The sequence below is a fragment of the Ceratina calcarata genome, unplaced genomic scaffold (genome assembly GCF_001652005.2).
Source record: "Ceratina calcarata isolate Rehan_Ccalc_2016 unplaced genomic scaffold, ASM165200v1 scaffold154.2, whole genome shotgun sequence".
Lineage (NCBI taxonomy): Eukaryota > Metazoa > Arthropoda > Insecta > Hymenoptera > Apidae > Ceratina > Ceratina calcarata.
This window is the reverse complement of record NW_017136637.1, coordinates 484,062-499,312: the sequence shown is the minus strand read 5'-3', so window position 1 is coordinate 499,312 and position 15,251 is coordinate 484,062. Positions and strand designations below refer to the sequence as shown.

Sequence of the window (15,251 nt, the reverse complement as noted above, 5' to 3'; positions counted from 1 at the left end):
TTTTCGTTTTTCGTCAATAACTCGTAAACTATTGACCCTAGCGAAAAACTTTTATATGGAAATTGTAGATCTCGTCGTCCTCTACAAGAAAGGTTCTATGCAATTTTCCCGTATCTCCAAGGGTTTAGGAGTTATTGAGGAAAAACGAAATTCTTTTCCAAAAGTTCGCCGTTTCGACGCTGGAATGGTCGGATTTTGTCAACATCAATAAAATGCCAAATAATCATATGTAACTCATTAAATATCGAAATTAGAAGAAGAATACACTATTTTTAATTACAGGAAATGCGTTTTTCTAAGGTACATAAATTTTTGGTATTGACTATATAGCCAATAGATCCTTAAACGATGAGATTATTAAAACGGCGAGTTTTTCGTTCATCTATGATTCTTGAGAAGTCGGAAATGTACGATAGGGCGGAAGAGGCTTTCCCCTTCCTGTGGTAAGACACTCGTTATCCTACGGATGCTGATATCCTACGAGATAAACGGTTCCCAGGCGACGGACGTGTTTCCTATTTTGTAATAACAGCGGCTTGGTATTCCGCGACTCTGCTTTCCGTCAGGAGATCTTCGGACGTTTAATTAAGTTCGTCGACACGCGTATCACAGTGTAATTGGAGCGATTCGTACCTAGTTAACGCGACTAACGAGGGTGCGTTCACACCCACGTAACAACCGGTGCATAAACCCACCAAATATGGACGTCCGTACGCGATGTGCGTTCAATCCTTTACTGTAAACGGTCCTGCGTTAACTTTTCAAGTACGTGTACTTGACTCTCTTTGACTGTTCAGCAACGTCGTTCAGAAAAGCCACCGAGAGATGCGAAACGATTCATTTAAATAGGTTAGACAGAACATGATGGAATGAGATGTTTGTCGAGAGTTAAATAGAAATCTCGAACAGTTCAATTTCCTTCGGGTGAGAGGAAATGAGAAACGCAAAATTGGTAGGCCACTTGAAAATTAGCTGTGTAGCGAAAAGAAGATGGTTATTACGAATTTCGATAGTACAATCTGAAGAACCGTTGATTCTGAGAAAGATAACCGAGTGCATCTTACAAGACGATAAAAGATTAATTGTATCTGTAATTTTGTCGATCGAGTGTCACGCCACGAAAGTAAACGATTGCATTGATAAGAGTTCGTGTAAAGAGGAACAAAAAAATAACTTGCTATTGATAATCGAATGATCGACGATCGTTAAGTATACCATCAATGATAATTAGAAACGAGAATTACAGGTAATAACTCGTGGAATACTAGGAAATTACCATTTAGACATACCGTAAGAGCGGAAGATGAATCATTTGGTTATGAATGATCCTGCATGATTCTGATTCATCCTGATCGTAGATCTCTTCGCCGCACGTCGCGTTCCTTGTTATATCGATACACGATTCTACGATTCGAAAGTTTATGCACTTTAAACAACGAAATAACGCTTGGCACTGTTTGCACTGTTTTAAATACAAATTAAAATTTGCTTAGTCAAGTCGTTAAGTACATTCGGCCGCATTATTGTAATTCGTGTTATCGCGTTCATTTTTCATTCCCGGCGTATAATTACACCTGACGTTTACACTACACTTCGATCGTTATCGTCCTAACTAAACGCAACGCAAAATAATTGCATTATTTTTAATATTCATATTTATAACGCATTTAACTCGTAAACATGTCGCTCGCGCACTCTAGCAGCCAACGGTCGAACTATACTCGGACTGGTATTCTATCGGAGTATCCTGTCGATTTGTGTAATCGAGCTTTGTTTTCGTGACAAATGTCTACGAGGCACGGGTAAACTGACCAACACACGACGTTAATCGCCGAAACGAGGAACAATCTGTCACATCGTAACATGCAGTGGTCAAGATTAAATACGAATTAGATTCTTTTACCGAAAGTTTAAATCGATTCAATGATGATCTGTGCTAACAGGTTAGTCTCTTACGTGCGAGCGTAATGACACAACTCTTTAACGCCTGAGCGATGCTCTCTTGTCTAACTGATCCATTTCTGTTTGCCCGACGTTTAGAAAGAGAGGCCGCGACGTGGAAGAAGAATCTAGCGATTTCATGCCGTTAAGTAAACGAATCAACAATCTTCATATAAATAGTTTGTCAGTGATACAGGAGAATGTGGCCGAGAATATGGACACCGATTGCTGTAACCGAGGCTTTATACCATCGCCGAATTACTCGGATCTCTCGCAAGAGTCACCGCTGTACGATGGATACAGTTCTAGCCAAAGCAGTTACACGGCAGAGTACAAACCAGATCTGGACGCTGCTGAAAATCCTTTCTATTATGAAAGTAATAAGTTGCTATTCTCCTTATACATGGAACGCTTACAAAGAATATCCGATACGTTTTGATGTGCCCTGCTTTCGATCGCTACAAGCATTTTATATCTAACTTTTTTCTTTCATTCCTTTCATTGCCATCAGGCCAATTGTACTGGTGTAGATATCAAATTAAAATTGCATGTTAAAAATGAATTTGTAATGGGCGATTAAACTTTGTGTAATTATATTTAATGAGTGTAATTGTAATAATTATTCGATAATTTATATTTCGTTATATACATTGTAGTATAAAATACAAATTCTGTTGGATCACCGTTTCTTATATAAGTGTCGTGTCATATGTCTCAATTATATTTTTCTTAAGTGTATACACGTTTATTAGACTTCAAAGTATTTTGAGACTGTGAAAGTATGGAGTAACACATATTTATAATAAAAAAGGTTATCAAAGGAAAAACACGGATCGATCACTTTTTATTCCTTTTTTTATTACGTTCGCATTACAAATGTTTGGATCACCTGTAGAGAGACGTCGACGATTCGAATAGACCGCGCGACACGAGGTGGCCGGCGGATATCGAATGTACTCTCGAAATATCGATTCTCGACCTAACCTCACTTCAGTCTCCGCTAGGTGCGCACGGTGTTAGTGTCGCTCCGTAGTGGTAGAAGAAGTGAAGTGACTGAGAGCAGGACAGAGCGACGGACAGGTGTTTTACGTTTAGTCATAAGTTTTCTTCGGAAAGTTCGCGGATCCCGTGAAACAGTAAAGATCATTTAAATACCTTTATATAGATCGGTTCCATAAGAGTCGATTGTTTAATTGGGAAGCGCGCACGCGCCGCTTTCCCCTCGCTCTCGCACTATACTCCGTGCATAACCGCCGCCATAGTTGATATTTCTCCGATAGAATATTAATAGCGGCGTAAGTTTTCGCGGTTAAAACGTATTTTTATTTACTGACTGGGAAACGAGAATGCGTTCGGCGAGGGCGGTGAGACGAGGCCGTTCAAGATAAAGCCTGTGGAGCCGTAGGAAGAAGGAGGGTGTCTACTTTCACAGCTCGTGGTTTTCAGGAGAGTACAGAGTAGTGGCCTGAGCATCGCGGCGCTTCGAGTTAACGTGTGACCACCGTGTCGGGTGGCTATGTACCGTTAGCTCGAATTCATTCCCCGTTGGCCGGCCCGAGACCCACGCTTACCTACCGACCGGAGCCATACTCAATCGAACTCGGCTGTCGTAAACCCGGAAATGAGTGCGCGTTGCGGCTCGCCGTTACCACAGAGAGATCGCCAGTAGTGCGCGAATTTATCGCGAGTCACGACCCGTTGATCGACAAAGGCACGTTTCGTTCGGTCGTACGTCTCGCGTGACGTATGCGCCGTAGGTCTCGTCGTGGCCAGCCGCAGGAGAGCCGTGGCACGGCAAACGTGTACGACGCAACGTAGAAATGAGAAAGTTGCTGCCGCCGCGTTGAACATCGAGAACGACGCAGGCGAGCCAGCCAGGCGGACAGTCTCCGTACTACGCGAAGCTTCCGACGCAGCGACAGTAGTAGCAGTACGTCGAAAGGAGTGCACAAGAGAACCACAGCTATACTCGTGGTAAGTAGGCCACGCATTATCCTCGTGGATGATTCCCGTTGTCGTCCGTGTGTACGGAAAACTCGCGCGTGTAACCGTTCGTAAGCAAACTTCGAGGCGGCGATCGCGGGTGCCCGCGGACGGTGCCGCCCCGTGAATCTTTACGCGCTTCGCTCCTAATGCGAAACGTGCACGAGAAACCGCGAAACGGTGGCCACAGAGCACCCACCCCAAGACACTAAAATCGTCGCGGGGCCCTCGTCGTGGCTCACGGCTTGGCTCGGGCTGGCTTTGGTGGGGTGGTTGGAGGTGCGGACAGTGGTTGAGAGGCTGGTGGGGTTGGAAATTGCGTGGTGGTGGGTGCCCGCCGAGGTCTCGGAGGCCCCTCCGTGGCATCTCGCTGCCTCTAACCCATCGAGGTGGGGGTGTAAACAACAGCCCTGACTGTGCCTCTGTTGGCTCTACTCTCTGTCCTCCGTTTTGCCTCTGCCCTGCTCTTGCCTCTGCCAACTCGCCCGATCTTTTTCCTACTTCCTCTCCGCGTAACGTCTCCCGATGCGCGATCGAAAGAGCACCAAAGGGAGGGAGAAACGCAGGGCAAAAGGGAGAGAGAGGGAATAATCATCGAGAGAACAAAGCATCGGCTCCGCGGACCTGTGCTATTTTATCGCGTCACCGTGTACTCGGTACTCGATCCCATGATGGCCGATGGACCTCGGCAAACGTGCTGACGTGGTAACCTTGTCTGTCTGGCTTACCTAACTCAACCGTTCGACTCGTCCCGCGTGCGCTCGCTCTCGATGTTTACATAACCGCGGAGTCGAGCTTCGACGTTACCTGTTCACCCGTTATCAAGTAAATCATACCGTCTCGAGCCAGTAGACCTGTACCACGCTACCCGTTTTACCCTGTCTCTCGGTGCGTCTCCGAAGAACGCACATTTTTTTATGGTCGCCCTGCGTAAAGAGCGTATCTGATTGCACAATGCCCCAGAGCCATTCCGTTATTCCGTTCTACGTACGCTGCCCCCCCCCCCGATAAACCGAGACTCCGAGCCGCGTACGTAGCGTTGTACGAGCCACTAGGATTCCTCTAGAAACCGCGAACGCTCAGACATGCTCTCTTCGATGCGTGCACGCGAGAGAGACTACCGTACAGTGCGAGAGAGACATGATGAACCTTAAGAGAATCGACGCCATTACGACATGCGCGTCTTGCAAAAGCGTCCAACAACGGTACGTCGACGAGGTTGACCGGTCAGTACGCACACGCCATTCCGCGATAGTCGAAAAACGCATCCCCGGTTGTGTTCGTTTATGCGTGTTACGGTAGTTGTTTTTCTTGGACTGTAAGCCGGTGCAACCACCCGCAACGACTCGCTGCCATGGAGTAATCGTCCGTTCGACACGCCACGGCACCCTCCTCGGTGCGTCGTCGGAAAGGAGGAGAGGTGCACGGGTAACAACCTAACCTCTTCTCTCTCTCCCTCGCCCATTTTCTGCTCCTTCCCTACTACCCGCGGGTGGATCAAGGGCGAGAGTCATCGGTGTGTCCCACTTCGTCTGCCGCGATGTCTGCTTCGTATGTTCTCTCCCGATATTTCGCGTTCCCCTCCCCGGGGAGTTCCTGGTATGTCGAGGTTCGTCTCCCTTCTTTCTTGACATGCCCCTACCCCTTGGAGCTTGCGGCCGCACGCTTACGCAGCACCTCTACACCGGTCTATCCGTTCCTTCCCGCGTCCTATTCTCGCGATATTCCGTGCATCGGTGGGACAGAGATAACGAACGGAGTCTCGGGCTCTATTTCGCGGTGGGTTCCCATTTTCCCACCTATGGGTCCCCCCTACCCTTGTCGAGAACTCCTACCCCCTACCCTTGTGGGGGCACCGCACCGTCATGGTGGAGTGGGGTGCGATCCTGGGCCACTTCGACGACTATCCTCCCTGCTCCCAGATCCCTTTCTAGGTGGGGGAGGGGTGAAGTGGGGGATACCTCACCCACCCCACCTCCACATACCAACACATGGTCAAACGGTTTGATGCTAAGACTGTGTCGCGGAGGTGGCGAGACGGCAGACTTTTAACTTGGCCACTTTCGCGAATAAACGTTTACCTTTCCTCTGATCGCATGCGACTCGCCTGAAACGCATGGTGGTGAACGATACACAGGTATCGGGGGTGTCTAATTCGACTACCCTTGCGTCCATAGAGTAAACAGATGGCCACTCGTCCGATTCACGTTCGCTTTTGACCTTGATCTTGCCGCATTTATCACGATACGTGTATGTACGTCGCGGGGGGTGGCGAACGAGCAGAAAAGCACGTTTCGCCCCCGGGGGTGGTTCTTTTCGGTAAGCTGCAGGGAACGTATGTATACGAGTCACGAAACTTTTCAGCAACGGGCCGTATACGAATCCACAACCACCTGTAGCTAATATCGAGTATGGGAAACGAATATAGAATGCCTATTATATAAGACCGTCGGGCGGAAGGGAGATTTAAGAGCTCTGTGTATACGATATGCGATCGGTTTCATGACGATGTTTATTGACCTGCAATCTGTTTTTTCGCATTTAGCAACATGACGTATTTACTTTACTCCGGAACGCGTCTGCTGAAGAAACGTTAACGGATTAGAGAATATCTGAGTTCTATGAAAACACTTGGAAACACTTTATGAAAGAAACGATTTGAAGTAACGACGGTTGATGCACTTCGACGGCAATACTCATGCGTCAAAGTGAGTGCGACTGTGTAATACGATACGTATCAAATGTTTTTATGATACTCTCTTTGTTTCTTTCATGCCAATTATTATAAGCACGTTTCGTTTAGAGAAGGTATTTAAAAAGAGAACCAAAGAAAGATTTGTCTTGTTTTTATTCTGATTTCCTTGTCGACTTGTGAACATTTTATATTTCGTTTTAAACGTTTCTTGAGTTGCTGAGTTAATTATTATCGACGTATAATCGACGAGCGATCGAAACGATTCATCGCAACATTGACGATTGTCTGCTCTGTGTTTTTCAGATTTGATCCTCGTGAAAGATGAATTTCACACCTTTTCCCGGCTTTACAACAGGCTCGTTGCCGACGGGCACGGTTCACCAGTTTGCTAAATTCCCGCAAAACCTGCCTGCCGGTGGCCAGGTAGTCGGCGTTCTGTCCGGGGGCGAAGGCGGGGTACATTATCTGAGGCCAGTCGATCCCAACGGATTCGCCGTGGCTCAGGGTGGTAACAACCAGCAGCAGCAGATCATCACGCTGCCTATCACCGTACCTGGGAAAGATGGGACGCAGCAACAGCAAACCGTCCAGATCCAGGTGGTCAACCCCAGCGTCTCGCAGAGCGGGAACAGCGGCGATCAACCAAAGTATCACTTAGCTCCGATCTCTTTGGGACAGTTCTCCCAGGGCGCAGCCACGGTTCTCACAGTTGCGTACAGTCAACAGGGTGCCGATGGTGTGCAAATCCAAGTACAACCACAAAACACTGTGGCTACTACGCAAACGTAAATATACTTTACGAAGCGCGGCCGTGACGGTCCTCCGTTCGCCGTCTCGATTAATCGATTTGTCCACCATTTCTGTTTTAGATCCGATCAAACCACCCAAAGTACATCGACGGCGGTCACGACCACATCGCAGCAGACCATTCAGCAAACGGTGCAGCTTTCAGGGGCACCGGAAGGATTGACCGTCGTCGCACAGATTCCGCAGGATTTGATTTTACGCGAAGGTATGGAAGAATCGAAAGAAGATGTGAAAGAAGGTACGACACCAGTCGCGCTTATCAAAAGGGGTACTATTAAAACTCAAGGGAATCAAAGCGGGGAGGAGTACATCACGTCGCTACCCGCGAGCTGGCAGAGTCTCGCAACGCCTGGGTCAACCGTCGCCGATTATCTCTCCAGGATACCCGCCAGTACGTTGCCCCTCAGTTTGCAGCACTTCTTGAAATTTTCGGCGGAGACAATAAAGAGAGAGGCCACCATCGAGTCGAGTCCCCTGGGTGCCGACGGTTTGGACGCATCAGGAAGCGCCGCGTCCGGCGAACAAGCTGTCCAGATCACCGTGGCAAGCGGCGAGACCGCAATTATTCCCGATGTAGTCGAGGAACAAGAGCCTGGTGCTAAACCCAAGAGGAAGAAGAAGTACAAGAAAAAGCCGCCGAAACCGAAGAAACCTAAGCCAGGCCAAGTGAGCATCGTGACCGCCCTCGATGGCACAACGCTCTTCTGTTGCCCGCAATGTAACATGGCTTATCCCGAGAAAGAACTACTGGAGCAACATCTCATAGGACATAAAATAGAAAGGAGGTTTATCTGTGACATATGTGGTGCAGGTTTGAAGCGCAAAGAACATTTAGAACGGCACAAACTGGGCCACAACCCGGACAGACCTTTCATCTGTTCAGTTTGTATGAAGGGTTTCAAACGGAAAGAGCATCTGAATCTTCATTTTGTTATACACTCTGGTCAGAAGACCGAAGTCTGCTCCGAATGCGGCAAAGCGTTTTATCGCAAAGATCATTTGAGAAAGCATGCGAGATCACATTTGGCTAAGCGCATCAAGGAAGATCCGGCAAACATCGTCGACACTTCGCAAAATTCGCAGCAGCAAACGGACCAACAGCAGCAGGCGGATCAGCTGCAGCAACAGACGGACCAATTGCAGCAGCAGCCGTCCGTGCCCGAGCTGCAACAGATTCAGATTCAGGTAGGCCAAGGATCTCAGGCGCAGATTCATCAGATAGCTGTCACTGAACAGTCCACTGTTGTTCTCCCTACTGCTGCGGAAACTGGTGCAATGGCTATGCTTCATCATCAACAGCAGCAGCAGCAGCAGCAGCAGCAACAACAACAACAACAGCAACAGCAGCAGCAGCAGCAGCAGCAGCAGCAGCAACAGCAGCAGCAGCAGCAACCGCAGCCGCAGCAGCAACAGCAGCAACATTAGCAGCAGCATACCGCCCCGAATCTACCTGGGCGGTACTTCCGGTTCAATCACCAACAAGCCAGAGGTCGTGCAAAGCAAGGTGTTCTTGCCGATTGAATACTATAATCTCATAGTTAAATTGGTATCGTGTAAAGGAAAATTCGTTGATGGTGGTTATCGTTGCCTAGTAGTGGTGTTCCGAAACAAACGGATCGAGACCTTTCTCCTGTATCTTCAAATAAAGATACTTTTATCGACGAACCATCGTATTTCAAAGTTTGTCACCATCAGCTTCTTAAGAGGAAGTCGTAGGCCAGAGGTAATGTGTTTAGAATTGTTCTGCAAAACGCACTGTGAGCTGACTGACGAACGAAGTTCGTACGTACGATGTTTGATTTTTGCGTACACGTTATAGCGTACGTGTGAAGAAAAAAAATAGGAGGAGTAAGAATAATAGCGAAACCGCTCCCCTAATTTTAAAATGTTTTTGTCGCTAATCCAGTTCCACGAGGCACGTTAGAAAGTAATAAAGAAGTTTATATATATATATATATATAAAAAAATATATTTTTGAAAGCGCGAACTGGATTTGCCAGACAGAAGGCAATCGAGTGTTCGGCTGAAATTAATTTCTTTCGACGATAAAGGAGGTGGCGCAAAACAGGGAGGGGAAAATACGTAACATGGAAGGTATCAAAATCATACACGATTGTGATCACAATTGTAAATACAACCGATTCAACGTGCATACGAAGAGAAAAACAAATCAGAACTGTCGTGCAAATACGAAGTGAAATTCCTTTATTATTTATTCTAATTGATTTCTTCATTGCAGATCGAAGTACGGGAGAACGTATAGTTAAGGATCGATGAATAAGTTTGACTAATAGAAAAAAAATCGAACTTTTTGGGATATGAACGTCAGATTTGAAGAAGATTGTTTCTAAATGCCTTAATTAGTTACCTTTGTCGAAGTGATTTTTATTTTTCTATCGATTTAAGTCCGTCTATTAAAAAATGATGAACTTATCATCGTAAAGGTTACGGAAAATCTAAATGGGTATGAGTATATCGTTTCTGAATTAGTTTTTCGCGTCGCGGAAGTTCCGATGGCCAGGAGAACACGCGCATCTGGCAATTAATTCTATGTATGTAATTTAAATTCGATGGGAAGCATTTCTTTAGCCACTAATACATATTTCTATAGTTGTAATAAGTTAGCGTAACTTATTTTGTATAGTATTTAACTTCGTTTTAACGATTACTAAACAGGTATTTTTTATGAGAGGACAAAGATGACAAATTCTCTTCCTCGTGTTGAATGCATTCGAAAATAATCATCCTCTACTACGCACGGCAAAAGTACAGCAAATAATTGTTAGCAATGATTCATCCGATTTACTGTTTAATCATGGTACTCTCGAGACACTTTGAGGTAAAAGAATGTATACAGAAGAAAAAACTATACTTTTTATTGTAAGAATCATTATTAAAGGCAGTGGGTATAGCTGTACAAGAAATATAATTATTATTTTATTATCATATTATAGCTATTATCATAATCAGTATGGATAGTCTATAAGTCATTTTCATTGTTACTTACATAAATATTGGAGAAAAAAAGCTAAAATAAAACATACATTTAATATAAAGCAACTTTTATTGATCGACCAAATATAAGAATAGTTTTCTACCGTGGATTCGTACATATTCATAATTAGCCAATTAATTAATCAAAAAATTTGCATTATCAGTAATTTGGACAAAGGGATTAAATGATCTATCGTACTCGGTATCGTTGATGGACATGAGAATTAAAAATTTCATTAATTACACTCGTCACATGAATAGTGATTAATAATTGTTAATTAAAAAATGGTCCGATCGGTGGTATCCCCGGGGCATATCCCCGACTCGTTTCGATTCCCGTGTGCGCACGAAGGAGAGAGAGAGAGAGAGAGGAACTAATGGCAGGTCGCTGGGAGCAATTCGAAGTTAAAACCCCGATGGATTCGGGCATTTTCGCCGGCGTGGCCGCGAGGAGGGCAGGGAGAGAGAAAAAATAGTTAAGAGGCTGACACAGTAGAGGGCGGACGGATGGGGTGGGGGCGCCGACTTGAGGGACAGGTGTCAACGGCACATACATAAGAGCGGGGGAGCTTTTTGGAAGATCGTTCGGGTTAAGGTGAAAATCATCGTCGGGCGGGTGCAGCCAGATTGCTAAATGGTAAGAGAGTGATATTTCGGCGAAGTTTTCGGGCGTACGCTACTCGGTGCGTGGTTCGTGAGGTTCCGTGCTGGGCACGGCCATTTTCTGCTGAATTTCGTGCGAATTCGGCCCCCGCGCGTATCGACTAGGTGCCGAGAGGGGAAAGCCTCGGTGTCTCCCCTCACACTCCGTTCCACGTCCCGCATACTAACCCATCCCTGTGCCACCGGATCATCCCCCCTGCATCCTCCCGGTCTCTCCTTCATTCTTCCCGTCCCCGTCCACCGATTCCCGTTCTCCGCGCCGCGCCGTTCTTCCACGGCCACCCTTCCCCTTGCATCGCGCGACGATCCTGCCCGCGTACAATGTTCGTTTTTAACGTCTTTTTTTCCGCGTCCTACCCTCATCTATAGCCGATAAACCGCTCGCGATTATCGTTACGCGAAAGTGCGATCCCTCGCGCGGTGCCTAGGCGAAGATCTCTCCTTCTCCGTTGTCGCCGGTTGGAAAAAGAGTGGCAAAAAACGTTTCCCCGTGTGGTGACAAGCGGCTGACGCAGCGGCGACGGCAGCGTGGTGTTTCGACTCGCTTCTTGTGTCTCTCGCGTTGTAAAAATCGACCCCGTTCGCACTCACCTCTCAGGGACCCCCCTCCGAGGAAAGGATTCGGTTCCACGGCGTGGAAACATGGGGAGAGGGACGTCGCTGTGAGTAAATACTCGGGCGTCGTTCGAGCTGGACGCGCCACGGATATGTTCGCGTCGCGTGTCGTCCGAACCGTCTCTCTCGTTGTGCGTCCGTGACTGTCAGTGTCGCGGGGACGTCGTCTCTGTGTTTTCGATCCGACGCACGATTCTGTCGTTCGACCGGTACCGATGTACCTCGCGAGCACATGTTATCACTCGGCATTTATCGGTGTATTAACGCGATCTCCAGATAAATCGTGAGAAAACGTTGACAACATCGACGAACGTTCCTCAGATCGGCCACCCCGAAACGCCGGCACGTGTAAGTACGGAACGTACTGATTCTCGTCCGTCTGTTCCAGGTATCTGATTGACGGTTTGCAATGAATTTCCCGCCGTTCGGAAGCCATTTCCCCGGTACCATTCCGAGTATACACCAGTTCGCGACCGACGGCTCCGGCGGTGCGGGCGGTCGTTACGCCAATCATTTTCCCAACCAGCCTCCGATCGGAGTGCCGGTTATGGGAAAGTACCGTCCTGAGAGCAACGGCGTGCAATCGGCTCAGTCGCAAGTGATGATGAACAATAAAGCGAGCTATCCAAACAGTAATGTTCATCATTATCCGAACGTGCCATACTCGCAAGCTCAACCAGTGCAACAGCGGCCCTCCAACTCGCCTGGAATGCCAGAGAAGCGTTCGTACCATCAGGTAAGCTTCCTGTTCTTAACGCTTGTTCGACGCATTCGACGCGAAGACGTTTCATTTGATTGAAATTGATACTTTTCAGCAAGCGACAGAAACGATAAATCAACAAGATGTTTGCAATCTCCTACAGGATAAAGATAAGAGTAAGGAGAAGAAAGCAGACGAGCAACAGCGTAACGGAGAAACGACGACGAACGGTAACCAACAGGATTACACGATGCATCAGCACCACCAGCAGCATGCACACACTCAAACTCCCGCGACCATGCCCGCTACGTGGCAGTCCCTGGCCACGCCTGGATCCACCGTGGCAGATTACCTCAGTCATTTACCAGCCAGTACTTTACCAATAAGTTTACATCACTTCTTAAAGTATTCCGCCGAAAGTATTAAGAAGGAATCGGAAATGGCGCAGACCACTTCGGTGGCCGTGGCGACCACGACGACGCCTAATATAATGATGTCACCGAACAATAAGAAAAAGAAAAAGAAGAAGGCGCCTAAGGAGAAAAAGCCACGTCCGAAACCCGGTGAGATTCGCTTGACCACGGCCCTCGACGGTTCCACGTTATACTGTTGTCCCGAGTGTCACATGGCGTACCCGGAACGCGAACTGCTGGAACAGCATCTTCTGGGTCACACGTTGGAACGAAGATTCGTCTGCGACATTTGCGGCGCGGGTCTGAAAAGGAAAGATCATCTGACGCGCCACAAACAGAGCCACAACCCGGAACGGCCGTACGTTTGCACCGTGTGTCTGAAAGCTTTCAAGAGAAAAGAACAGCTGACGTTACATTTTGTTATACATTCTGGAGAGAAGCGGCACGTATGCACCGAGTGTGGAAAAGGGTTCTATCGTAAGGATCATCTGAGAAAACATACGAGAAGCCACATCGCAAGGCGGGTGAAAGCAGAGCTCAGTCAAAATGCTGGTGAGCATCGGAACGCGTAACGATCGCGTTTGCAAATTGTCAAATGCATTTTAAACGATCGTTGGTTCGTTTTCAGGTACGCAGCAGAACCAGCAACAAAACAACGTTTCGAACATGCAGACCACAGCGGTGACGGCGTCGTCCGTTCTGTCCGGCGGACATCCCGGTCCTCTCCTGTCCTGAGCCCCGCCACCAGGGAACTTCCAAGTTCCCCATCCAAACAATATTCTTCACTCGCACAGTTCTCATCACTCGTTGCACCATCACCATTTGACGGCGGTCAACGTGGCCCACCAGTCGAGCGTCGCACCGCTCGCTACGTCCACCCATTATCAAACACACGACCTCAGTTTTTTGGGACACGTTAAAGATTTCTGAGAGCAGGGGAAGACCTCGATCAAGAGGTAACAAATCTGACAAATTATACGAGCGCTGTTAGCCTACGGGGGAGCCGGTCATCGCTTTTCATGATTTTGGCTTCCGGCGACCCACGCTGACTCTCTATGTCCCGGTACAATAGTGGAAAAGCTGTGACGTAAGTTTTTTCAATGATATTCATGGTTTTTTATCGATCGTATGCCAGGTATCGTTCTTCGAAATTCGTATACGTAGATCGTCGCGTTGTCCTCGGAAAAAGTGTGCCATACGCGTATGTACATGAAACACAGAGAGGGTCGGGGAGGGGCGTAAAAAAAGGTTTCCGTGCACACGGCAGAGGAAACGAGAACTTTCCGTAAGGGCGTTAGATTAGGGCCTGATATATGTATAAGTCTTGGCATACTTGTAATGTACGAGAAACAAAAACATATTTTTATGAAGGCTTGGTGTAAAACACAAAGAACTTACTTAAGCTGTTAAGTTTATCGACAAGGCGAGAGAGAGATACGATATAGGTCTTTTATCATTACGTTGAACAGAATCATTTGATCTCGTTTGAGTTTTTATAAGTTTATTTTCGGTTGTTCGTCTTTGGGGATCTTGCAAATTCGTACAAACGACGGTGACGCGCGTCAAAGGATGCCAACGAGTCGTCCCACCGATTACTATTTTAATGTCTTTCAATTATCTTTCGTTAGGCCGAAAATGATTTTCTCCTAGTATTAATCGCACGACGTTTTCATCGTTGATCGGAAATAATCGAGTTCGATGGTCTCTTTAAAAGTAGCTTAAAAGTGAAAACGTGGCAATTGTTTAGTTTTTAAAGAAGAGAAATATAATTTCCCTCTTTTCTCGAATCTTCATTTCTATACAAAGTTGTCAGTATTTTATATTTTACAATATATAGTTACAAAATTTCTGCTTCTACGTGTTACGTATACGTATGTATGTAATCGGGCGTATACATATATTTATATACACGTATATATATTTTACGATCTCTCGGGAGATCGTATTAAATCTCACTTCTTTCGTATACACGTATTACGTATAGGAATAAGTTCTTTACGAGCTCTTACATCGTTTTTATATCGTTTTTTTACATTGTTTTTTATACATATTTTTCGTTAAATCCCTTTAACTTTCGTTGAATACTGAATGTGTTAATGAACAGTGTTTCGTCGGAGACGCAACGTGCTTTCGATTTATTTTGTTTATTATTTTTTTATACGTACGATATTATAGTATGTAATGTTCAAGTAATCATCGTTAAAAGTTAGTCCTCCCATTATTTATCGTGAAAGTGTAATCCTCGCGGACTGTGATCGTTTCAACACTTCCGATTTCATTCAAACTCGTCCGATCTTATTTTTCACAACCACTTCTTCCTCGTTTATTTTAGTATTATTCAGTGTGCCATTTTATCCGACGCCGATATATCTCTTGCCATAAGCATCCAGTCTACCACACATCGTCGACATTCTATCTTTTCTCTTGTTTCTTTTTTTTT

General features: G+C 46.4%; 3 protein-coding genes across 4 annotated transcripts in view; 2 read left to right on the top strand and 1 right to left on the bottom strand.

Annotated features, from left to right (window-relative positions):
- The window catches only part of LOC108632332 (actin related protein 1), an 18,924-nt gene extending 17,610 nt beyond the window's left edge, over positions 1 to 1,314 (bottom strand). Inside the window, exon 1 of the mRNA XM_026819685.1 lies at positions 1,290 to 1,314. The gene's annotated coding sequence lies outside the window, so the exon portion shown is untranslated. The remainder of the gene's footprint in view (positions 1 to 1,289) is intronic.
- On the top strand, positions 652 to 2,768 carry LOC108632333 (uncharacterized). Of its 2 annotated transcripts, XM_026819686.1 has the most exons (3): positions 652 to 1,246; positions 1,701 to 1,943; positions 2,041 to 2,768. In XM_026819686.1, exons 2-3 carry the CDS (start codon positions 1,924 to 1,926, stop codon positions 2,378 to 2,380), a joined length of 360 nt encoding a protein of 119 aa, XP_026675487.1. In that variant the 5' UTR covers positions 652 to 1,246; positions 1,701 to 1,923; the 3' UTR covers positions 2,381 to 2,768. The 2 variants fall into 2 exon arrangements, with proteins under 2 accessions (XP_026675487.1, XP_017892324.1); XM_018036835.2 differs by lacking the exon at positions 652 to 1,246 and having other exon boundaries at positions 1,613 to 1,943.
- Positions 2,769 to 2,820: 52 nt separating this feature from the next.
- On the top strand, positions 2,821 to 15,245 carry LOC108632316 (uncharacterized). The gene is given in 6 exon segments (XM_026819689.1): positions 2,821 to 3,915; positions 6,923 to 7,404; positions 7,489 to 8,883; positions 12,098 to 12,434; positions 12,514 to 13,363; positions 13,440 to 15,245. Coding segments are annotated over 5 exon segments (3,153 nt in total). The 5' UTR covers positions 2,821 to 3,915; positions 6,923 to 6,940; the 3' UTR covers positions 13,547 to 15,245.
- The last annotated feature ends 6 nt before the right edge of the window (positions 15,246 to 15,251 follow it).

Coding starts and splice junctions, on each gene's coding strand:
- LOC108632333 (XM_026819686.1), top strand. CDS start 1,924: ATGATGATCTGTGCTAACAG. Junction 1,944..2,040: donor ATGATGATCTGTGCTAACAG/GTTAGTCTCTTA, acceptor CCCGACGTTTAG/AAAGAGAGGCCGCGACGTGG.